This window comes from Sminthopsis crassicaudata, chromosome 3 (genome assembly GCF_048593235.1).
Source record: "Sminthopsis crassicaudata isolate SCR6 chromosome 3, ASM4859323v1, whole genome shotgun sequence".
Lineage (NCBI taxonomy): Eukaryota > Metazoa > Chordata > Mammalia > Dasyuromorphia > Dasyuridae > Sminthopsis > Sminthopsis crassicaudata.
In genome coordinates this window covers 474,985,265-475,011,927 of record NC_133619.1, presented here as the reverse complement: position 1 = coordinate 475,011,927, position 26,663 = coordinate 474,985,265, and the positions used below count along the sequence as shown (strand labels likewise).

The 26,663-nt window shown below is 34.5% G+C and overlaps 1 protein-coding gene across 2 annotated transcripts in view; it reads left to right on the top strand.

The window, feature by feature from the left end:
* Positions 1-26,663, top strand: part of B3GLCT (beta 3-glucosyltransferase) — a 135,984-nt gene that overhangs the window by 19,405 nt on the left and 89,916 nt on the right. For both annotated transcript variants that reach the window (XM_074303538.1, XM_074303539.1), the window contains exons 2-4: positions 5,879-5,928; positions 17,578-17,617; positions 21,810-21,919. In XM_074303538.1, coding sequence (XP_074159639.1) covers positions 5,879-5,928; positions 17,578-17,617; positions 21,810-21,919 — 200 coding nt within the window. The remainder of the gene's footprint in view (positions 1-5,878; positions 5,929-17,577; positions 17,618-21,809; positions 21,920-26,663) is intronic.

Genomic DNA, 26,663 nt, shown 5'->3' with positions numbered 1-26,663 from the left:
GATTTTGCAAGGGCTAATGTTGAAAAATTATCCGTGCGTGTTTTGAAAATTAGAAAAACTTTAATAAAAATAAATAAATATGCTTTATTGTAATTGTTGAATATCATAAGTGTTCTGTCAAATGATACATTTGTTTCTCCTGATATACACCTTCCCCATTGTTCACAATAATTGCCTACCTAAGAATCTAAAATAGATTTTACTTGTTTTGAGGTTGATGTGAATTTGTGGTCAGTTGTACATTTTACTTTAAAAATACATTGTATTCCCTGAGTATTTTAAATTTTATTTGGATTAAGGAAGTTAAAGGGTAGAGTTTGTTAAATAATTATGTTGGTATGGCAACATTAATCCTGTTCAACCATTTGTCTTCACAGGGCCAACATTTTTCTTTTTCTTTTTCTTTTTTTTTGGCCTTCTGTTAAGGGGAAAATGTGTTTTGTTTGATTTTATTAAAGACATTAGAAAATACTTAATGATATTAGAGCATAGTATATATGGCTCTCTTGAAAATACTGCATAAATTTTTTAAAAAACATATTAATGAGTATTGTTTGGAATAAAAAGACCTACCCAAATTGGCTACTCAGAGATCACTCATATAAAGCAGAATTATTTATTAGAATCTCTAGAAGCAGACCCCATCCTGGTCTGTGAGCCAAATTCACACAGGAGAGAGCCAGAGCCTTAAAAATGCTCACAGATTTTATACATTTCAGACAAAGAACCTCCAAAATCCCGCCCTCTATATGTTGTGATTAGTCCCATGAACCTTTATTCCCCTATTTGGTCAATGGAATGCAGTAGACAAGGTGATATATAGCTTTGGCCACATAATCCCTTCTTTGGACAATGGAATGCAGTTCAGGCCTTATCTAAAATCACATGACTGGGGCCTATAGGCTTTATCTAATTTAGCTAAGAGTCTCTGATCAATATGTGCTTAATCTGTAAGTTCTTCACCTTTCCATACAATACTATGTGACTTTGATATGATTCTAATAACACTATTTTACATTTTAGACAATTAAAGATTTAATAGATATAATGTTTTATGATCACAACAAAAAAAGAACAAAGAAAAGGACAATTTTGTTTAATTCCTTCTCTGAATTTTAATACATATTTATGTCAATCTTTATGGAAAAATCATTTTTGGAAGGCTATTTCAATTAAAGGTCTGTGTATTTTGAGGTAGAAGCAAATTTACTTAACTCCTTTAAGCCTTTTTAAAGTGTTGAGTTGTTATGTATTATTTCATTGTGAAGGGGAATATTCAGAAAATTCATTTGTATTGTTAGCTAACTTTCCATTCTTTAAAACCCACTATAAAGTAATTACATCATCAAACAAATGATAGGATAATGAACTTGTATGAGATTTTAAGGAGTGATTTATAGAAACCCACTATCTAAGAAAGATCCTAGTCTTGTTACACTTTGAGCCCATATTTTTGAGAAATCTCCAATCATATATTGTGTTGGGATGTCTTTCTTGTATAGCTAAACTTGATCTGCCTGAGAGTAAAGTGAGGGTAAATTCTGATTATAAAATTAGGAATCACTGTGGATGTTAAATTAAGAAAAATATATTTCCTTATTAAGAATAAAAATTGAATATAGGAGTTTGTAATATTTTAATTACAAAGCTAGCTTTGAAAAATCTTGTCAAGGAACAGAATCAATGAGGAACAAATATTTTAATAACCAGTCTTTAGATGCTTCAAACTGGCACAACATCCCCATATCTGAAAAGTCAACTTTAAATAATTTATGGTACTGAACAAAATTGTTCACATTGTAATAAATTTTTCTATATAAATGTATATTTCAACCATATTTATGATGCTTTTTGGGTGCAATTTTGTACCATAAATACAAATAAGTACAAATAAATATGTTTAATAAATAGGTTTGAGTAAATGCCCTGTGAGAGACAATTAATGGTTGGATAGAGAGATGAACCTGGAATCTGGAAGACTTGAATTCAAATTTAGCGTCAGACACTTATTATTTACTTACTCTGTAACCCTGGGCAGTCATTTAATCTCATTTTGCTTAATCCATTGGAGAAGGAAATGGCAAACCACTTCAGTGTCTTTGCCAACAAAACCCCATGGACAGCATTAGTGTGATATTTTCCATGGGTCACAAACACTTGGATGTAACTGAACAACAGAAGAAGGAGAAGGAGAGGAGGAGAAGGAGGAACAGGAAGAAGAGAAGAAGGAAGAGGAGAAGAAGAGTGTCAGATGCTGACATTAAAATCAAAGTTATCAGAAGCAGGATTTTAATCAAAGATCAAATATTGGGTTGGCAGCCCTTTCTTCTGAATAATTATGTTCTGGCTGCTGTCTTCCTCATTCTCATGATTGGTATCTCCCTTTCCCTTTTTTTTTTTTTTTTTTTTTTGTAAAATGAGGTCATTCAGTGAGCCTATTACAAACTAATTTAGATCAAGTTAAAAGAAATTTAGAGCCTAGTAATAATAATGGGAGACAGCATAGCATAGTGGATAGAGAACTTGCCTTGAAGCTAGAAAGACTCGGACTGTGGTTCCACTTCTTACACATCCTGGTTATGTGGTTTTGGATAAATTAAGATTATTTTGGCTAAAGGTTTCCTGTTTTTGTTAAAATACAAATAGTTTTGACAATGGTAATAGCCTTAGTACAGTCTACAATTGTATTGGGGAATGGGGGTAAGAGAGAAGAAGGGAATAAGTATTTAAATAGCACATGACAGGCACTCTGTTAAATGCTTCCAAGTTTTTTCTCATTTGATCCTCACAACAACTCTCTGAAGGTAGGTGCTATTATTAATTCTCATTTTATAGTTGAGGAAATTAAGGCAAAAAGAGATTAGGTTAACCAGGGTCACATTGAGTTTAGGTTTTCCTAACCCCAGACCTAGAGCTCTCTCACTTTGACACTAAACTCTCAAGTCCTAGTTTTACACCTACTGTCTGACTTTTCAATCCCATGCTTCTTGCCTGTGGCTATACTTCAGACCTTTGAGTTCTGAGTCCTACATTTTTATGACCTCATCATCTCCCAGATACATAATCTGGGAGTCATCAGCAGAAAGTATTTATGTCTGTCTCTCTCTCTTTCTGAGTTTTAGTCCTGTATTATACCAGCTGCCAACATTTCAAATGGAATGGCTGTAGCCATTTCCATTTCATCTTGTCTAAAACAGAACTTTCCCATCTAAACCCAACCTCTTTTGAATTTAAAACATATTTGCAGTCCCCCAGCTGCCCCTAAATTTTCAACCTTTTCATTATCCTCAACTCTTTACCGTTCCCTCACTTCTTATATACAGTCAAATGTTTTTACTAAATCAAAATGCCTTTCTGGCATATATTCCTTTCTCACTACTCGCACAACCACACAATCACCACTTTAGTTCAGGCATTCATTGCCTCTTGCTTAGATTATTGCAATAACCTTTTAATTTATTGGTCCCTTTGCCTCTAGTCTCTCCCTGCTCTAGTCCATCTACCACACAGCTGCCAAAATAATTCTTCCTAAGAGTAAATCTGACTATATTACTCTCTTACTCAATAATACCTGTAGCTTCCTATTGCTTTTATGACAAAATATGATTTTTCCCCTTGCTCCTCATTTTTATTCTGTGTATGTCTGTTAAAAAAAGGTAACATGTTTCTTGTAGGCAATAGATCCTGGGACTTTCCTTATCCAATGTGTCACTTAAAAAAATTAATGGATTTCTTAAAGCTTTTAATTATAAAGTTATGAGAGATTTATGTTTTCTTCCATTTGTCTCTTGCTTTCAAATTAGAATTTACCACTCCCCTTCTGTAAACACAGTACTATGTTTTCTCATATATTTTAACTTAATCTATTTTAAAGCAAACCTTTTTCGATGAGCTCTTTTCCCTTCACCTACAAGTTATCCCTTTTTTCTGTTTGTTACTATTCCTTTTCCTAATCTTAGAGTTTTGTTTATTATTTTCTTTTTCTTTATTTTTTAAATAATCTGACGTCAGTCTACCTCTCCAGGCTCATGATAAATAATAAATAGAGTATTATAAAAACTCTTTTTTTAACCCACTACAATCCAATCACACTGGTTTTCTTCTTGTTTCTCTGATACTCCTACATCTATTTAATGCCTTTGCACTGCCAGTCCCCATTCCTGGAGTGCCCTCCTTCCTCATCAATCCCCTCTCTATCTTAAAGATTCTTTTTTCCTTTTAAGTTTTGCCTCATGTACCATTTTCTACGTGAAACCTTTCCTCAATAACCTCCTACTAAGTGTTGGTGCCTTCCCTTTCAAAATAGCTCAAGAGTAACTCAAGAAGAGAGAGGCTGATGACTTTGCCTTTCAAACCTAGCTCATGACACCCATGATCTTAGTCCTCTTCCAAAAGGAAGGAGGAACAAGAACATCATCTTGTATTTTATATTTTGGTTTCATATATTACATACATATGCATGTCTCTCCCAATAAGATAAAATGGTATGTAAGCTTCTAAGGGGGAAGCAAACCAATGTAGTTCCCCACCAGACTAGGTGATTGAAATTCTTATTACCCCTTAGTAATTTACTGCATCTTAGTATGAACAATGGTTTTATTTGATTATTCTCTTAAATCAAAATGTGGTGTGGTAAATATCTAACCAGGTTTAAAATGACTAGTGCAGGACAGACTAGAGTAGGGAGGTGTCCAAATGAGGGGAATTGGGCAGTAGGAGGGAAAAGGAGCAGAAAGGCTGTGAGAGAGATGAAAAAGATTTGCTTTCAACTAGGACTAACCAGGGCACTTAGATGTGTGTGCCCTATGGCTTTGGCCGAGTAGAAATGCTTACTTTTTAACAGAAAAAAAAGTAGAACTATGTAAATCACCCTTAATGCTTCTGGGTAAAAATACCATGAAATTTAGGTGTTGTTTATTCCCTTTATCTGCTTAACTCTTTGAATCCTCATTTGGGTTCCTTTTTTTCCCAAAGCATTTTACAAAAGTTGAATGACTTCATGATTCTCCTTAATGCAGATCCTAGATGTTTTCTCTAGGGGCATCTCTCTCTATTTATGGGCTGATTCAAACTATTTCATTATTCTAAATGGGGAATAATTTTTAATTCATCTCCTTTCTCTGGCCCTGGCATCATTTTCTGCTAAAGGCATACTTCACTATTCTCTCCTTGACTCTTAGTTGTAACTTAACTGCCCTGCTAACCCCTCTGTCTCAGAAGACTGAAAGCTTGCTCCAGGTTGAGCACTATTGAATGCCATGTTCTGGCAGGGTCTGTAAAATCTTGACTATTATCATTCTGCAATGTGAAGAATTCTTGTTCTATTAAGATGGCATTGAAATAAAGATTTCTTATATGGGAGTATTTTGTGTCATTATGTGTGTATGTATAGGGTATGACAAAAGTCTTAGTGCAGCTTTAATAGTATATATATATATATATATATATGTATATATATATATATATATGCTATATTGTAGTATGTAAATTTTGTTGTTTGGGATATGTGTGTATAGAATTAATATATATATATATATATATACATATATATATATATATATATATATATATATTTTTTTTTTTTTTTTTTTTTTTTGTCTTAGGAGCCAAGGTATGTTGGCTTCACATCAAAGAATAATTTTAGGTTTAGTGATGAAGAAAAACAGAAGTACCTTCTACAACAGTGCAGCTACTTAAATGCCAAATTTCCCCCTAACTGAAAACAAACAACAACCCACAAAACAGAGAGGACAAAGGTGTATTGTAGTAAATAATCTTGGTGTTTCAGTTTTTAAGCTTAATTTGGATGAATCTGAAAATGGTTTTAATTGTTAATTTTAATTAAGAAATATACATGTGTGGTTTTCTTTCTCCCCAGCTTCTGCCATAGATGTTGAAGATGTAAAGAAAGATGTCAAGAATTCACAGGTACTGATTATATTTGTGAAAATAATTCCCTTTGTCTGAAATTCTTCATAGAACAGAGATGAAGATGCCTTTTTTTCCTAGATGAATATAAGAAGGAGATTAGAAAACTTATGAAGTTAGGGAATGTTAGACCTGTAAGGATCATTTGTAATCAATTCAAATAAAAGTGCCTCATTTTCCAGATGAGAAAACTGAGACCTAAGAGTATGAAGAGGCTTGTTCAAGGTCACTGAACAAAAATTGATGCCATAGCCAGGATCTGTCTCGAAGCTAGTAGTCTTTCTCCTTTAGCACACTTCATCTATTTGCCTTTTAGGTATTGTTACATCTATTTTTTTTTAAAAATGGATATTCTTTTATCTATATAGATTAACAGAGAGCATTGCAGGGAATATGCTTTTGTTAAAGAAACTCTTGATGGCACAGTAGATAGAGTGCTGGCCTAGAGTCAGGAAGACTTGTCTTCCTAAGTTCAAATTTAACTTCAAATACTTACTAGCAAATCACTTGACCCTGTTTGTCTCAGTTTCCTCTTCTGTAAAATGTATTGGAAAAGGAAATAGCAAATGGCAAATGTGTATTGATTTTTGAAAAATATTATTTTTGATGAATTTCCAAATTATATATCATAGGGATGCTTGTAGACTTTGATGTTCCAAGTGACCATATCTACCATCTCTTAAGATAAAAAAACCCTCAAACCTGTCTAATGGACTTCAGCTTTTTCCACCAGGAAAAGGAGCTATGTGCAGTATAGTTACATTATTAATATACCCTGTATGAAGTTGAACTGCAATATTATTGACCTACAAAAATCTGACAGTTCCTACATTTGTGATTGATATCAATAGTCAGGGTGAGAAACATAACTGCAGCTGAGATAATAAAACAAGTCATGTGTTTCTTCTTAGGAAGAACTTTGCCTTTTTCTGGGGAAAAGAATGAATTTTTAATATTCTGTCAATTTGTTTAGTCTAATTTCTCTCTAGGAAAGAAGTGCTTGGGTTCACATTGATTCCATCCAATTCATCCAATTCATCCATCCATTAAATTATGGAGAGGGAGAGAATAAGGACAACATGAATTAAACCTTTTAAAATTTTGAATTTTATCATTTTTAAAAAATTAAGTGTTTTTTAAACTGATGAGTTTTTCCTTTGTATTTAATGCAAAGTCCATTTAACTTCAATTTAAATCCCCAATCTTGTGATATTCAACACAAGTGATCCAACTAACTGTTTAAGCTTTCTATCCTGGAAACAGTCATAGACATTTCTCCCCTTTCAGCCTTATGATGGTGAAATGCCCTACATTCATATATCACTTTCAACTTACTTTCAAAGTAATTTTATATCTGCTTTGACTTATTATCCTCAATATTTCTGCTACATAGGTTGGACAGGTGTTATTCTTATGGCATAATAGAAAAAACCCCACTGAATTGTTAGTAAGGAGATCTAACTTCTGGACTTTCTTCTAGGTCATTAGTTGTGTTACTTTAGAGACTAACTTATGTGTAAAATGTTATCAGATAATCTCCAACGTCCCTTTCTGTTCTCAATATGAGGAAAAATCTCTCTCTCTCTCTCTCTCTCTCTCTCTCTCTCTCTCTCTCTCTCTCACACACACACACACACACACACACACACACACACACACACACACACACATCAATGGGGCAGCTAGATAGCACAGTGGATAGAGCACCGGCCCTGAAGTCAGAAGGATCTGAATTCAAATCCAGCCTGAGATACTTAATACTTTCCAGCGGTGTGATTGGGCAAATCACTTAACTTCAATTGCCTCAGCAAAAAAAAAAAAAAAAGTTTAAAAAAATCAACAAGCATTTATTCATATCTGTTGTTTGCCAGGCACTGTGCCAGGCTTATATGAAAAAAAAATGAAATAGCTTCTGTCCTCAAATAACATATTTTATTGGGCGATACAACATAATATTGTATATGTAAGTGTGTATAAAAGAAATGTAAGTATAAATTTATAAGCATATGTACTTAAAAGTATAAGTATATATAAAATGAATTAGTTTATGGAGGTGTTAAAGAGGAAGGACACTAGCAAATGTTGGGTTGTGGTGGGAAGTGATTTTTTGACAAGCCTCAGAATTAGTGCTTGACTGAAGAAAAAAAAAAAAGTGCAAATAATTACCAAGAGAAGATATCTTCGAAATTTACTAGAAGAGGTCTGTTTTTGCTTGTGGGTGGGGACGATTTGATTGGATGCAGACTGAAGGCAGGCAGGGAGCTGCAGCACAGCAGACAGAGTATGGAAAGCAGCCCACACTGAGCTGACCTGAGAGGGGGTGGGGTGTGATCTCAGCTGTTTCTGTAGCGAGAATTTTACCACAGTGTGGCTTCTTTGCCCTGGTAGCAAACCAGTAGATCAGCAGAGAAGCTGTAAACACAGGAGGTAAAGATTATAACCCCAAAAAGCTAGCGTCTCTCAGGATCTGGCCACACCTGGAGAGTCTCAGCATGTTCTTAGAGCCTCAGAGTATCAGAGTACAGATTCAGCACAATCATTGTGTCCTGCTAGTTCCTCACTGCTACCCCCTGCAGTCTGTAGAGGAAGCCCGGTAATACCATCCAGCCCCCCAAAAATAGCAGACTGCATTTGTTTTTCTTGTTTTCGCACCACCTTAGAGTTCCTCCCCCTATCTTACCCCTTTTCCTCACAATTTCTGTATTCCCTTCCCCTAAGGTGGTGCGAAAGATACTTAAAAGGGAGGTCTGTGAGAAGCAAGTGGTACTCACAAGTTTAATAATGGGGAGAGAGGTAAGGGGGAAGGAAAGGCAAAAAGCATAAGCTGGGGTTAACAAGATGGCAAGTAATACAGAATTGGTAATTTTAACCATAAATGTGAATGCAGTAAACTCCCCCATTAAGAGGAAGCAGTTAGTGACTAGATTAAAAGCCAGAATCCTACAATATGTTGTTTACAGGAAACACACTTGAAGCAGGGCAATACATACAGAGTAAAAGTAAAAGGTTGGAACAGAACCTTCTATGTTTCAGGTGAAGTAAAAAAACCAGGGGTAGCCATCCTGATCTCAGATCAAGCAAAAGCAAAAATGGATCTAATTAAAAGAGATAGGAAAGGGCTCTATATCTTGTTAAAGGGTAGCATAGATAATGAAGCAATATGAATACTAAACAGATATATACCAAGTAGTGTAGCATCTAAATTTTTAAAAGAGAAATTAAGAGAGCTGCAAGAAGAAATTGACAGCAAAACTATAATAGTGGGAGATTTCAACCTTGCACTCTCAGAATTAGATAAATCAAACCACAAAATAAATAAGAAAGAAGTCAAAGAGGTAAATAGAATACCAAAAAAGTTAGAGATGATATATTTTTGGAGAAAACTAAATGGAGACAGAAAGGAGTACAAAAATTGACTATATGTTAGGACATAAAAACCTCAAATTCAAATGCAGTAAGGCAGAAATAGTAAATGCATCATTTTCAAATAATGATGCAATGAAAATTACATTCAATAAAAAGCCAGGGGAAAATAGACCAAAAAATAATTGGAAACTAAATAATCTCATACCAAAGAATAATTGGGTGAAACAGCAAATTATAGACATAATTAATAACTTCACCCAAGAAAATGACAACATACCAAAAAATGTGTGGGATGCCGCCAAAGTGGTAATAAGGGGAAATTTAAAACTGTCAGTTAGCATCATATGTAATGGGGATAAATTGGAACTATTCCCAGTAAGATCAGGAGTGAAACAAGGATGCCCACTATCACCATTATTATTCAGTATTGTATTAGAAACATTAGCCTCGGCAATAAGGGTTGAGAAAGATATTAAAGGAATTAGAGTAGGTAATGAAGAAATCAAACTATCACTCTTTGCAGATAATATGATGGTATACTTAGAGAACCCCAGAGATTCTAATAAAAAGTTATTAGAAATAATTCACAATTTTAGCAAAGTTGCTGGATAACAAATAAATCCACATAAATCCTCAGCATTTTTATACATCACCAACAAAATCCCACAACAAGAGATACAAAGAGAAATTCCATTCAAAACAGATGTCGAGAGTATAAAGTATTTGGGAATCCATCTACCAAAGAAAAGTCAGGAATTATATGAGCAAAATTAAAAAACACTTGCCACAAAAATAAAGTCAGATTTAAATAATTGGAAAGACATTAAGTGCTCTTGGATAGGCCAAGTGAATATTATTAAGATATTATTAAGTATTAAGAATACTCTCTAAACTAGTCTATTTATTTAGTGCTATATCAATCAGACTCCCAAGAAACTATTTTAATGACTTAGAAAAAAATAACAACAAAATTCACATGGAAGAACAAAAGATCAAGAATTTCAAGGGAGCTAATGGAAAAAAAAATAAATGAAGGTGGCTTAGCTGTACCTGATCTAAAACTATATTATAAAGTAGCAGTTACCAAAACCATTTGGTATTGGCTAAGAAATAGACTAGTTGATCAGTAGAATAGGTTAGCTTCACAGGACAAAATAGTGAATAACTATAGCAATCTAGTGTTTGACAAACCCAAAGATCCCAACTTTTGGGATAAGAATTCATTATTTGACAAAAACTGCTGGGAAAACTGGAAGTTAGTATGGTAGAAATTAAACATGGATCCACACTTAACACCACATACTAAGATAAGATCAAAATGGGTCCAAGATTTAGGCATAAAGAATGAGATTATAAATAAATTAGAGGAACATAAGATAGTTTAACCTCTCAGACTTCAGGAAGAGGAAGGAATTTGTGACCAAAGAAGAACTAGACATCATTATTGATCACAAAATAGAAAATTTTGATTATGTCAAATTAAAAAACCTTTGTACAAACAAAACTAATGTAAACAAGATTAGAAGGGAAGCAACAAACTGGGAAATCATTTTTACAGTTAAAGGTTCTGACAAAGGCCTCATTTCCAAATATATATAGAGAGAACTGACTCTAATTTATAAGAAATCAAGCCATTCTCCAATTGGTAAATGATCAAAGGATATGAACAGACTATTTTCAGATGATGAAATTGAAACTATATCCACTCATATGAAAGAGTGTTCCAAATCACTACTGATCAGAGAAATGCAAATTAAGACAACTCTGAGATACCACTACACACCTGTCAGATTGGCTAAGATGACAGGAACAAATAATGATGAATGGAGGAGGGGATGCGGGAAAACTGGGACACTGATGCATTGTTGGTGAAGTTGTGAACAAATTCTGAAGAGCAATCTTGAATTATGCCACAAAAGTTATCAAACTGTGCATACCCTTTGATCCAGCAGTGTTACTACTGGGCTTATATCCCAAAGAGATACTAAAGAAGGGAAAGGGACCTGTATGTGCCAAAATTTTTGTGGCAACTCTTTTTGTAGTGGCTAGAAACTGGAAAATGAATGGATGCCCATCAATTGGAGAATGGTTGGGTAAATTGTGGTATATGAATATTATGGAATATTATTGTTCTGTAAGAAATGACCAGCAGGATGAATCTAGAGAGGCTTGGAGAGACTTACATGAACTGATGCTGAGTGAAATGAGCAGAACTAGGAAATCATTATATACTTCAACAACAATACTGTATGAGGATGTAATGTGATGAAAGTGATATCTTCAACAAAGAGAAGATCTAATTCAGTTCCAGTTGATCAATGATAGACAGAATCAGCTACACTCAGAAGGAACACTTAGAAATGAATGTGAACTCTTTGCATTTTTGTTTTTCTTCTCAGGTTATTTTTACCTTCTGAATCCAATTCTCCCTGTGCAATAAGAGAACTGTTTGGTTCTGCACACATATATTATATTATATCTAGGATATACTATATAGGATATACTATAATCAAACCATTCTGCACACATATATTGTATCTAGGATATACTATAACATATTTAACATGTATAAGACTGCCTGCTATCTAAGGGAGGGAGTGAAGGGAAGGAAGGGAAAAGTCAGAACAAATGTGAGTTCAAAGGATAATGTTGTAAAAAATTACCCATGCATATATATTGTCAATAATGTTATAATAAAAAAAGATTTTAAAATGGTATATTTAGTCTAGATTGTGAAGAACTTAAAAAAACAAATAGGAGTTGATATTGTATTCTAGAGTTAATTGGGAGCTTTTGGAGTTTATCAAGTAAGGAATGACAAAACTCTGAACTTAAGGTTAATCATATTTGCATCTATGGGACAGATGTATAGAGATGGTGATCAATGCAAAAAGTGACAGTGCCTTGAACTAGATTTGTGGACACATGAGCAATGAGGAGTCAGATGAAAGAGATATTGTGAAGATAGAAATGAAAAGATTTGACAACTGTTCCATGGAGTGAGGAAGAGTGATAAGCTGAAGATAACACTGAATTTTGGAGAGTCTGGAAGGATGATGTACCCTTGAAAGAAATCAGATGTTTTGAAGAAAGGTATATTGAAAGGAACAGACTAAGTTGGTTATATAAGTCTGGGAGTTATTTGCACAAAGATGTATTTAAGTCCATATGAACTAATGAAATCAAGTGAGTTCAGAGAGAAAAGAGAAAGCCCAAGACAGAGCCTTGGAGTCCAAATGCAGTTGGTGGGCAGGACATGAGTGATCATCTAGCAAAGGAGCCTGGGAAGGAGCAGTCAGACAGAAGAACAACCAGGAATAAATAGGGTCACTAAAATCCAGAGAAGAAAGTATCTAAAGAAGAGAAGATAGTAACCAATATCAAATGCTATAAAGAGATTAAAACACATGAAGACTGAGAAAAGACCATCACATGTGGCAGTTCATCTCACATACGCAGCAGTTGGCAGAGATTCCAAAAGAGGGGAATGAATGGTCAGTGTTGGAAGAATGGGTACCTTAATGTGAGAGCTGTGAATTAGGTGTGGCATTCTGGAAAATTATTTGGAATTAGGCAAAAACTATACCATTTCATTATCAAAAATTGGGAGAAAATAAGGAAAGAGACGAAGATGACATAGGCTTTCGAAGGGGAGGAGAGGGATTTCAATGCTTAAGGCTTTCATTTTCTCAGAAAGAGGAAGAGCCTTAGCCTTGAGAGTTTTTGGGAAGGTATGGTGTGGAAAGTTAGAGAAAGGAAATTTTGGATAAATCCTTGGGTTAGAGAACCAATTAAAGAAGAGTAAAACTATTGTCTGGTATTAATGAATGCCCAGTTAAGGTTAGATTGTATAAATTAGTATTTTAATCCTTTAGCTCTATTGCCTAACTTCATTAGCTCTCCATTACCTATAGAAAAATGTCCAAATTCTCAGCCTGATATTTAAAGCTGCCTTTAGTATGATCTCAAAATTATCTATAGTTTTATCCCCCGCTAATTCTCTTATCTGTTGAAAAAAATCTGTCTTGTAAGGGTTGGCCAGTCCAATTTGTACCTAAAACAGAAATTCTTTTCTGCAACCACCTGGCTCTGTCCTATATTCATACTGGACTAGTTCATGTTTCCAAGTAAGTCAGACTTGGTATAGTGAAAGAGGCACCCCAGTCTGGGGATCAGAAGTCCTGGTTCTAGTCTTGGCCCTGCCATAATCTCACTATGTAACCTTGGGCATACTTATGGGCCAGAGTTTTGTTATCTGTAAAATGAGGGGGTTGAACTAGATAATGTTTAAGGTCTCTTAGCACTTAGTCATTATATGAACCTCTTAAGCAACTCCACAATTTCTTTATTCATACCTTTTCTTATGTTGTTCCTTCTATCTAAAATGTCCCCTCTATACTCACCTGCCAATGTCTTACCTATACGTATTTATGTTCCCACCCAAATGTTTTCTCCCTGATACCCCTCCCCCAAATCATCTCATAGGAACCTCCATAGATGTTATTTTAAAATTTCTTTTGTGCCTCTTGTCACATTAGTCTAGCTTTAAAAATAGTACTTGTACTACTATCTCAGCCTCCATATGAAAGGCCACTCTATTATTAAGCTTTGTACCAACTTCCATTCTCAGTCACTCACAGGTGTCATTTCAGAAAATAGGCTTAATAGAGATGTTCTCATTATTAGATTTTGTTTTTCTTCCCTAAATGATCACTCATTTGCCAAGCTAATAGATAAATCAATTTTGTCAGTGAAGATCTATATATGCAGTTTTGGCAAAGTCTATAAAGAAAATTGAACACAAAAGACCCTTAGTGAATTATTTATTTGCTAGGAGTCCAGCCACCACATATGGCAGCATAAGGCTGGAGAAAGTAAACTGCTAGATGGTACACTGAATAGAACTCAGAATGGTGGATAGAGTTTGAGACTTGCAGTTAGGAAGACCTGCATTTTAATCATTTCTCTGACACTTACAAGCAGAATGGTCCTAGCCAAGCCACTTAATCGCAGTTTCCTTCTCTGTAAAATGGATATAATAATAGCACCTATTGTGAATATCAAGTGAGTCAGCATTTGTAAAGTACTTTGCACACTTTAAAGTTCTATATAAATGCTAGCTAGTTGTTACTATCATTATCATGATGATATGGCAAAGTTATATTAGAAAGAAAATTCACTGTATTTAATACCAAAACAGTGTACCTGCTCTTAAACTCGGTTAATAACAACAATAATAATAATAGTACTAGATTAATTATTTTTACAAATAATTATAACTGATATTTACAAATATAATTTCATTTGAGCCCTGGGAAGTAGGTGCTATTATTATCCCAATTTTACAGATGAAGAAACTGAGACAAATAGGTTGAGTGACTTGCCCAGAGTCACACAGTAAATGTCTGAAACTGGGATTGAGATCAGTTCTTCCTAATTCCATGTGCTGTGTAATTTATGTGCCCCAGATAGACCTTGCTTGAAGTGCTGCTTTTGATACATACTGGCTATCATGATTTTGAAGAAGTCATTTTAACTTCTCAGTGTCCCAATGAACTCTCTAAGAATATTAGTTGCAGAGCAGGTGCCAGTTTATATTGGTAAAGAGAGTTTTCTCACTGAAAATTCTTCATATCATAGAAACCACATTAAAAAATTATCAGGGCAGAATCAATAGTTCTATACTTTAATCACAAACAACAATTTTTGCTTGCATTCATATAAAACCTTAATGCTTTATAAACATTACTTCATTTAATCCTCACAGCAACCCTTTGAGGTAGGGACATTATCCTAATATTACCTGTGAAGTAGTGTTATTATACCCATTTTAAAGACCAAGAAACTAAGTCTCAGGAGGGTTAAGTGATTTACCCAATTATATGTATGGCTTTTAAATGGGAGAGGTAAGATCTGATTACAAAATGCTGCTTCTGAAATTCATTTCTTAGCCCTGGCACTTGAGGTCCTCTGGCCCACTCATAGACCGTACATTATAGTCAAATTAGACTACTAGGATTATAATTTAGTACTGGAAGGGATGATAAAGATCATATCATTTACTACATCCTTTTACAAATGAGGAAACAGATCCAGAGGCCAGGTTGTTTTCAGAATCTGAGTTAGAAAAAATCTCAGAGGTTATCTCTGAAAAGAAATGCCTTCTGTGAGTTCCCTTAATAATTTCTTATCACTTCCAAGATAAATAAAAACTATGTTTGGCATTCCAAATCCTTCCCAACTTTTTCCCCTGTTGCCTTTCCTTAACACCCTTCTTCCCATCCCTCATTTACTCTGGGATCCTTCTTCTTATTTTTTTTAATTATTATTATAGCTTTATATTTACAAGACATATGCGTGGGTATTTTTTCAGCATTGACAATTGCAAAACCTTTTGTTCCAACCTTTCCTCTCTTCCTCCACTTCTCCCAGATGGCAGGTTGACCAATACATGTTAAATATGTTAAAGTATAAATTAAATACAATATATGTATACATGTCCAAACAACTATTTGTTGTACAAAAAGAATCGGACTTTGAAATAGTGTACAATTAGCCTGTGAAGGAAATAAAAAATGTAGGTGGACAAAAATAGAGAGATTGTGAATTCTATGTATCATATTCATAGTCATCTCCCAGAGTTCTTTCATTGAGTGTAGCTGGTTCTCTTCATTACTACTCTTTTGGAACTGATTTGGTTCATCTCATTGTTGAAAATGTCCACATCCATCAGAATTGATCATCATATAGTATTGCTGTTGAAGTATACAACGATATCCTGGTTCTGCTCATTTCACTTAGCATCAGTTCATGTAAATCTCTCCAGGCCTTTCTGAAATCATCCTGCTGGTCATTTCTTACAGAACAATAATATTCCATAATATTAATATACCACAATTTATTCAGTCATTCTCCAATTGATGGGCATCCATTCAGTTTCCAGTTTCTGGCCACTACAAAGAGGGCTGCCACAAACATTTTTGCACATACAGGTCCCTTTCCCTTTTTTAAGATCTCTTTGGGACAGAAGCCCAGTGTGGTATGCACAGTTTGATAGCTTTTTGGGCATAGTTCCAAATTACTTTCCAGAATGACTGGATATATTCACAATTCCACCAACAATGTATCAGTGTTTTCCCATATTCCCTCCAACATTTTGCATTATCTTTCTCTGTCATTCTAGCCAATCTGACAGGTGACACCATATTTCTTGCTGTGCTCCCAATAAGATACTTGATCTTCAGATTTCAGTTATTTCCTTATGACTGTTCCCTATGCCTGCAATGCTCCCCCTCCTTATCTACAGAAAGATTTTCCTAATTCCTCTTAATGCTAGTCCCTGCCCTCTGTTGACTATCCCCTGTCTTGTCCATCTCTTGTTTCTACATAGATAGTTTATTGTCTCTCCAGTAGACTGTTACAGTATCATTGTTGAAGTGTATAATGATCTCCTGGTTCTGCTCATTTCACTCAGCATCAGTTCATGTAAGTCTCCCCAGGCCTCTCTGTATTCATCCTGCTAGTTGTTTCTTATAGAACAAAAATAATCCATAGCATTCACAAATCATAACTTATTCAGCCATTCTCCAATTGATGGACATCCACTCAATTTCCAGTTTCTTGCCACTAGAAAAAAGCTGCCACAAACATTTTTGCACATGTGGGTCCCTTTCTCTCCTTTAAGATCTCTTTGGGATATAAGTTCAGTAGAAACACTGCTGGGTCAAAAAAAAGCCCTTTGGACATAGTTCCAAATTCTCACAAGTCATTGCTGCTAAAGTGGTATTGGCCTGAGAGTGAAGTGAACGTCATTAGAATACCATCTTTTTATGTAGGTCCTAGCCACTGAACTCCTACAAGTTAGGAGATTTGGGGCCTCAGCTGCATAGGTAGCTGTTGAAGAAATAAGTGCAGAGAATGAGTTGAGCTGGAAATGAAAGAAGGAAATACGGGTTGATTCTCTCCTAAAATGTCAGTTTCCTTGATTAGGAGTGTTCATTTGATTTTATGACTGCCTTAATTAATCATGTTGCCTCCAGAAGATGACAAAATATATAAAAGTGAAAGGAATTAATATATCTAAGTTTTTTCTTCATGAATCTATCTCCTTTCTATCTCATTTTTGGGCCTCATCTTTTTTGTGAGTTGAGTAAGGAGAATATTGCCAAGTTTTTGAGTTTAGATTTATGATCAGAATACCTGTATTTGAACTTTTCAAGATCTGTGATGTTTGCACATGTTTATTGCACATGATGAAATTGTTTCTCCTATTTTTTTAAACAGAATTTGGGAAAAAATGGAACCCCAAATAAAAATGATTTAGGTAAGTGATTGGAAAAGTTTGTGTTTATGTTTGTATACTTGACTATTTTAATCTTGTAATATTCCAGCAGATTACTGATCTTGTTGAAGTGTGGAACAAATATTTTTTGATATATTATCACAAGGGTAGCTCCTTGCCTCCATTTTTTATCAATGATTAAGACGAAACTAGCAACAAAAAGTTAGGAAAATTACCTGATACACTGAGTTAAAGTAAAGTTCAAAAGCCACCTGTCCAGTGTCATCACTCCATTAGAAAATGTCAGCATTGGGATGGGAACCCTTTTCTTTCCTCGCTCCTACTATAATCCTTTCCTCTCTTTATTCTGTTCCCTTTCCTCTATATTGCACTGTAAGAGGTGAGTGTGTATATATGTATATACCCTTACTTTTCACCGAAAGACTTTCCATGACATTTTGGTGGTTTTAAAATCTGTATTCCATATAATTTTTTACAATGAAGGTGTAGAATAGGTTTTGATCTTTTCCTACAAGATCCTTTTTCTTTCTTTTTTTTTTTCATTCTCTTCTGCAATATTTTCTTTTCTTAGTTGAGTCTTCTTTACTGCTTACTTCATTTAATTTACTTTATTTACATTTGTTATTTTGTTTATTTATATTTATTATTTACTTTAGTCTATGTGTTTCAGTTTCTTTTACTTCCTTGTGTCTTCCCCTTCACCTCTGTAGAATGTCATGGCATTCCTCATCAAGATAATTCTCTTATTTTTTTGGAAAAACCACAGTGATATTTTGAGTTGTTGCAGCCTTTGAAGTAAGATAATGGGATGAGATGAGGAAGGCCATATGATATGGTAGAAATAACACTGGCTCTGGAATGTGAAGAAGTGGATTCAAATTTTACCTCTTTGCCTAAGGACAAGTCAGTGTGTGTCATGTATTACCTCTTGTGTCCAGATCATTTCCAGCCTCAGATCTATAATCCTAGGATACAAGAAAAATGCTAAAGCAGATGATAGAGATAACTTATTTGGTTCAGTTACTTGGACAATTACTGAGAAGAGACCTAAAAGTTGGAAGATAAGAAGGGCTCTTATGTAAAACTTGAGGGCTGCTATCAGATGATGGGATAAAATTAAGGAATGCTAATATGAAAGAACTTACTTTCTACAGTGATTATCCAGAAACAATGATTATTCTTGCTAGAGTATTATCTAGTCAACAAGCATTTATTAAAGTTTTTTGTTTTTGTTTTTTTTACCCACTCACCCAGCATTTAAATGCTGGGAATACAAATGCAGAAAGACTATCCCTACCCTTAAGGAGCAGAAATGCTGAGAGAGGATGAGGGAGGTGGGTAGTCATGAGGCTACCTAGGCCATTGCAGAGGAAGAAGTATAGTTTGGAAAGAATGAAATCATGGCTGCCCTGGGTCTTTTCTTTTAAAATGGTGGTTCTGGGAGGATAGAGACCATAGCAACTGAGAATATTTCAATGGTGTGTATGAAGTGCAGCATTGGAGTGTGCTTCTAGGGTGAAGAAGTTAGGGTGGACAAGGAGAAGATAGAAAATGAGTACATGAGTACAACCTAAAGAGGAATAGCATTTCAACATTTGAATTATTTTTAAAACAAACATCCCATGCTAATTTAGGTGTGGGTTTCTTCTTCTTCTTCTTCTTCTTCTTTTTTTTTTTTTTTTTTTTTAAGTATAGAGAATTGGAATGACCCCTAAGCCTTATCATATAATGAATTCACTGGGGCTATTACTGGTTTCCATCAAGTTGTACATAAAGATTGCAGCAATACTTCTTGCTTACCAACAATGCTGAAGTTATCCTGCATATAGAAAAAAGCACATGATCTTCATGCTCTTTGGAAAACAGAAGCAGTAGCTTTTTATAGGGCCATAAATTTAGAGCTTGAAGAGACCTTAAAAAATTAGCTTAAATGATACCAATATTCTCATTTCATTGAAGAGAAAATTGAGATTGAGAGAAGTTAAGCAATTTGCTCAGAATCACACAGCTGGGAAGTATCTGAGGTAAAATTCAATCTAAATCTTCTTGAGTCCAAGTGCAGTTGTCTATTCCTGAAGATGCCTCTCACTGCTGAGCCTGTAGAAATGGTGCCATCAAAGAGAAAGACTGGAGCTCACATGTATAAAGAGAGCAGTTTGGTATTTCAAAATTTTTCCTTTGAACACAACTATTATGGAAGGACAAATAGCATGACCATTTTACAGAGAAGAAAATGGAAACTCAAGAGAATATCTCATCATAAGAAGTGGCAACCATCTGTTTGCAGATATGATCAGGCTTTGCTGAATAGAAGCTGATATCTTTTGGAACAATGGATCTGAGATCACATTTCATTTCTAACTTTAAAAAAATTTAAAAAGAGATAGCTCCCATGTAGATTTATACATTTTAACATATAAATATATTACACACACACACACACACACACATCTATAAAATCTACAGTATCTAAATAACTTGAATTTATATTACAGATTTAACAGGGAGTAGGTCATTTACTATCTTTGTATACTTTGTATTAAGTGCATCATCATAGACTGTAAGATGTGTGTTGAATTGAATAAAGAACCTGTGTGTATTTACATATAGCTATCAACATGGAATTTTCCCGTATTAAATTTTTATTAGGTTTTCGTCTGAGACCATTTGGGGGCAATGTTTAGAATGTAGATTAGAATTTTATATGCAAAACAACCAATTGAGCAGTTGGTTGGTAGAGGTCCACAACTGCAGAACAATAAAAGAGAATTCCATAAAATTATATTCCACGCAGTACTATTGTACACGCTCAGGCTGAGCTGGGGTAGCCAGGTTCTAGCATCCTCCTAGAGCAAGTCCGACTTCTTCTATAGACCTCTTTCTAAAGGCTCGGTAAGAAAAGAGAATGGTAAAACTATTCAGGCCATAGAAATGAAAAGAGAGAAAAAAAGAGAGGAGAAAAAAGCTAGCTCTATTTTATGGAGGAGAGTGAATCAAGGCCTAGATTATTGAAAAGGAGGTAAACAGTTTCCTAAAGGATGTAGGCAAAGCCCCTTGGGGTCTAGGAGTAACATTGTGCCACTGTAGAATGGAAGGAAACTCCTTGAGGACAGGGACTTTTCTATTTGCATAGCCCTTGACATGGTGTCTGGCAGAGAATAAATGCTCAGTTATAACATTTTAGTTGATTGTTGGTTGATTTCTGTATTATCAAATTGAAGGAGGAAATGTCTAATTGGACATCTGATCTGCCAACCAGAGAAGCAGCAGGGGACCTAGTGACTAATTTTTGAGCTCTCACTTTCTAGCACAAAGGGCTTTTTTCCTCCCAGGCAAGTAGACTCATCTTATCCAGCCATTTCAGTTGGCACGCAAATACCATCAGGGTTATTTTAGATGTGCTTTATGCAGCATTTCCTCTGTAAGCACCAAGTACCATTTTTATATTGCTGTTTTCATGGAGATAATGCTTAATCCTGACGACTGGACTATTGGGAGATCTCAGGGATTAGAGATATCTTTGTGAAAAGCTTCAGAAGTTTAGGGAGATAGGAGCAACATACTGCTTTTATTGGGTAGCAGTATACTTCAGGTTTTCCCAAAGATTCCTAGAGTCTGGTTTGGGGATCACAGGGCTCCTGTTCAATGTACTTGTCTCAAGTTAAATTCTCAGGTACATGAGACAGGTGAGTTTTCAGAAAATTTCAGATAATGCCATGTGAGTACACACATCATTGGATGTGTTGGATGACAAATTTTACAAAAAAATGAACAGACCTGGCATGATTACAGTGATCTTGTTTCCCTGATTCTGTGTTCCCTTTTGGTCAGCCATTGGAAATTTGGAAGAGCATTGTAAAGTTTTACAGGGATTCTGATTACATATAAGGCACAGTGACTAGATAGAACAAAAGACTTGGAGTAAGTTCAAATAGTGTCTCAGACACTTGCTAGCTGTGTGACCTTGAGCAAGTAAATCACTCCACCTCAATTTCCTCATTTGTTAGTTGAAGCTAATAATAGCACCTCTCCCTTAGGGTTGTTGTGGATATTAACTCAGATCATATTTGAAAAATACTTTACAAACCTATTATCTTTATACTTAATAGTTATTGATTTCCTTCATGGTGTCTTGTGTTGTTTTCTTACTTGTCACATTTACTTTGGCAATGGAAAAACAACGCACTTAATATTCCTATTTTCTGATTCACAGACTTAAAAGAAGTTGTATTTGTCATCCAGAGTCAAAGTAATTCTTTTCATGCAGAGAGAGCAAAGCAATTAGAGCAAAACATCTTAAAACAGGCTGCGGATCTTACCCAGGTAGGGAGAAGCTGTAAGGAGTGAATGTTTATTCTGCATGTACGTGGGGATATTTGGGTTTTCTGAAGCACTGGTTCTTTCATATATGGCTGACTCTCATTAAAATGTTTGGACTGACATATATTGTGTTCACTTAGTTCTGGATGTTTACTCTTTAAAATTTCCATTATGTCACCAGTGTTTTTAGAATGACTTTATTCTGAAAGGTATATATAAAGAGAATGCTGGGTTTGAGATTTGGCATGAAGTATAGTACAAGGATGTAGAAAAGAATTTTTAGAAGGGAAAATATGAAAATTGGATAATAAGATTCAGAATATATAATATTTCATTCATAGACAATTTTGCATGTTTGCAATAAAATTTGATTCATTTTGGCCATATGATTATTTTTATTACCTTTAATTTTAAAGTTAGCTTTAATTAGCATTTGTGATTTAATTATAATTTAATTTGTAATTTGGGGGCAGAATCCCTCTTTTGATGTATCTTCCCCAGCCCTGCCCTTAGATCACTGAGTCAATCCATAAATATTTATTGCCTATGATATCAGGTACTGCTATTGTTATTACCATTATTACCTTATTAATTATGATTACTTTTTTCAACCAGCTCTAACTTGTGCATTTGGCATGGGTCATAAAATGCCTATTTTTATGTGTTATTCTGAGAGGAATATACAAACTTATGTACTTCCTCATCCAATATGTCATAATCTTTTCTATTAATAGTAAAGATAACTTTTTTATATTTGGTTCAAGTTCTATAAAATAATGCCCTTGCATTGCTGTTATATTTCTAGATGGTATTGAATTTGAATTACTCAACATGACTCTGTCTTGTTTATTTTATTACTGAAAAGCTCTTTTGCAAAGGAAACGTGTATATACATATTCTAGTAGAGGATTCTTCTTTAGTGCTTGTGGTGGTGACAGGAAGGAAGAGGATCCTTATGGAAAAAGGAGCAGCATTATTGACTATTTTATTGATTCATATAAAAGCCAATGAATAATGGCTTTACTTAAAGTTTAATATTTGCTCAAGTTATTTTACTCTTAAGTAATTAGTAATTGTTGAATGAATTAAAATATTGTTTTGTTCAACTTTATCACTTCTGTAAGTTATTGATACCCATGGAAGGTGTGTGGGCGGCAGTGAAGTGTTTTCTCAGAATGTGGAATTGTCTAAATTAGCTGTCTCCTATTATCTATATACCATACTATCTATGACTGTATTTTAAAGAGAAGGAAGAATTCCTGGCTACAGTTCAGACTTTGATTATCTTTGGGAATAGGAGACAGGGGAAGCATGATTAATTTATCTTTATTATAAATCTGAAAAACAAATGACTCATGTTAGGTGAGCCTTCTCACTAAACTTTTACCATTCCATTTGAGCTGTTAATAAAGAGCCAAATGGGTTGGTATGGGTTTCTTTTCCTTTAATTTTCTCTGCCTCTTTTATAAAAGGGGAAAGGTAGGCATCAAGGAGAGTGAGGAGAAACCAGTAGCCTAGATAATTTGCAAATTGCATCTAATCAAGAGTTCATAGAACTAAATTGAATTTACTTTATTGTCCATATCTTTGAGGAAAAATTTCTTGATTGACAGTAACATTGATGGACACTTCTCTGTTATTTGCATTATCTATGTGCTAGTTGGGGCTATGTATAGTGAGTTTCAGCTCCTTATCTTCCCAGCATGCATACATCTAGGTAAGTAGAAAGGTGTTTTATCTTCAACTTTTTTGACTATGAATTCCACTCCCCTCCACTTTCCCTATTTGATCTATACTAGTTATACTCAGTTGTATCCATTCAATTGTATTCATTACAGAGATCAGAGCTGGCCACATTGTATTTTATCAGTGTTCATTAGGGAAATTAGTCCTTAGTTTTCTTTCTCTGTTTTGGCCCTTCCAGATTCTGGTTCCAGGTATTCATATCTGTATCATAAAAGGGCTTTGCATTTTATCAAAAGAAATAAAAGTATTCTTTTAATAATATCTAGAATTAGTTAGCTCCCTTAGGATAATATATTTAGAGCTGAACAAGACTTAAGACCTTACTAAGTCCTTTCTCCTTATTTTACAGATAAGGAAATTGAGAGAGGTTCAGAAAGATTAAATGCTTTATCTAAGGTTGCAAAGTCAGTATTTGAATCCAGATCCATTCATACCAAACCTAGAATTCATTCTATATCTTGTTGCTTCCTAAATACAACTATTGTTTAAAACCTTAAATTGGTGGGGAAAGGGAAATAATAATTTTGCAATGCATTGTAGTTGTATGGTTTAGGGAATAGAGTATTGGACCTGAAGTGTGGAAGTCCGGGGTTCATATTCTGCCCCTGACAATCATTTGCAGTGTGACAAGAAATAAGTTGTTTAGCTTTTCTGAATTTTACTTGCTTCATCTGAAAAATGGGGATTAATAATTCCTATAGTATCTACTTAAGAGTATTACTGTGAGGCTCAAATGAGATATGTATATAAATTGCTACATAAATGATAGTAATTGCTATTACTAGAAAAATCAAGTGTGAGCCAAAAACAAAGGCAAGTAATTCTTTGATAATTTGGAAATAAACTTCTAAATTACTTTCAAAAAATTATTTTGACTTCTAAACTTTTACTTATGGACCAATGACATCCTTAATTGGACTATTTATTATCCCTTGAGTATACTATGTGTACTTCCCATTTCTACACCATTGCTCTTGCCATTTACATGACTTTAAAATGCTCTTTTCTACCATCTCTGCTTATTTCGACCTTATCCATCTTTTAAGCCCATTTCCTGATGATCTTTTTACATGCCTCTAGACTATTGATTGAACCTCTTTTTAAATTTTTTTTTTCCTACACAGCAACCAGCACACAAGTTGTTTCCTTTTTTATTATTTTTGGAACCAGATTTGTGATTTTATCATTTTCTTGACCTTCCTGTGGGGAAATTTCTTTAGCTTCATTCAGATCTGTAATTCCTTCACCATTTTATAACCTTAGCCAGTTAAGTAGTCTGAGAGCAGATAAGTAGATGTCAGATCCCAGTTTTCCTAACTCTGAGGCCACCAGGTCCCTGTGCCCTAAGCTGTGCTGCCTCTGAAGTAATTACCTAATCAATGGTTTTGGTAGATTATTCTCAGGATAATTACAAATTGTTGGCAGAAAACAGATTCCGAATTAGTTTTTTACTTCCTTTTACTTTGTAACAATTTCTTAAATAGCAAATATCATATCAGAGGCCACTATAAACTAATATTGCCTCTTTAGTCAAGAATTTGGGTATGTATTTACATTATTTACAATGTATTAATTTTTTTAATTTTCATTTTGAACTTAGAAAATAGCTTATATTAAATGGGATTGATAATTTGTAAAGATCTTTGCATACAAAATATGGAATATATACTTCCTATCCTTTTCTATTTTAAAGTTATTATTTATAATTTGCTTAATTTTTGAATTTTGAAATTCAGATTACCACTAGGTGGCAATATTGGTTTTTAAAATTTAAAGAAATGTAATTCTTGCTTATTATTGGACATTGGACAATAATAATTTACTGCTACCCCTTTTCCATACCTGCCTTGCCCCCCTCTCCCCTCAGCATTTAATTTCAATGCTTAGTGAATGGGAATAGGACTTACTGATAAAGTTGCCACTATTTAAATATTAACTAGTTCTTTGTCCTTTGCTTTAATTATTATTTTTAACTCATACAAATGATTTTAACTTCACAAATGCCTTAAAAGGGTATTGGAGATTTCCAGGGGTGCCTGAACTACATATGGAGAACATTTCTAAACAAAGCCTTTAAAAAATTAGAATGACTTCTTATATTTCAAATCCATCTGGCAGTAGAGAAATTAATTGGTATTAGATTCTGGAGATGTTCTTGATGCTAAAAATATATATAAATGTTTAGTATTAATTGCATTTTTAGAAGGCAAAAGGAACTTTGAACAGTTGAAACTAGTTCAAAAAGTTTGTCGATGCTCAATGTTTTCACTGAACTTGTTAAGTTGTGCTTGAATATAAAACCCTGCCAGCATTTAGGATTGTGGAAATTTTATCATTTATGTGATTCCTCATCAGCTTCCACTGACCTTCATTGCTTTGGCAAACTATTACTTACTTCTCCTTTGCCATAAGGAGATAAAATGTTCTTTGATTAAAAGCATAAAAATCATCTACTCTTACAACATGAGTTTAACGATGTTGTTTAATTGTTTGAAAGAATGGAAGGAAAAGAAAAAAGGGAAGGAAGAGAAGAAAAAAGAAAATAGGAATAGAAGGAAGAGAAAAAGAAAGGAGGAAAAGAAACAAGGGAAGAAAGAAGGAAGAAAAGGAAGGAGGGAGGGAGGATTAATTACATATTATGTACCAGGATATAGCTAGATGAAAAAAGAAAGACATTTTTAATAGGGGATAGGCAATGAAGATTCCCAGGAGTAGGCTTTTAAAACTCAGAAACTGGAATGATTGGAGTTGAGGGCTAGTCTGAGCCTCTCTTCAGAAAAGAGACTTTAGGAGGAACTCACCAATGGGAGAAGGGGGCAGGCTTTAAGGAGGGATATTTGAGGTTGAAAAGACACAGCAGGACTGGATGTTCCAGGGTGAGGTAGCAGCAGAGGCAAGGTTTTGAAGTCTTGAAGAGAAGTAGATGGGAAGAGTCATTGGGTGTGTCTGTGTGGGCACTACCTGGAGCAGATACTACCACAGCCTATGCTTTATATATACC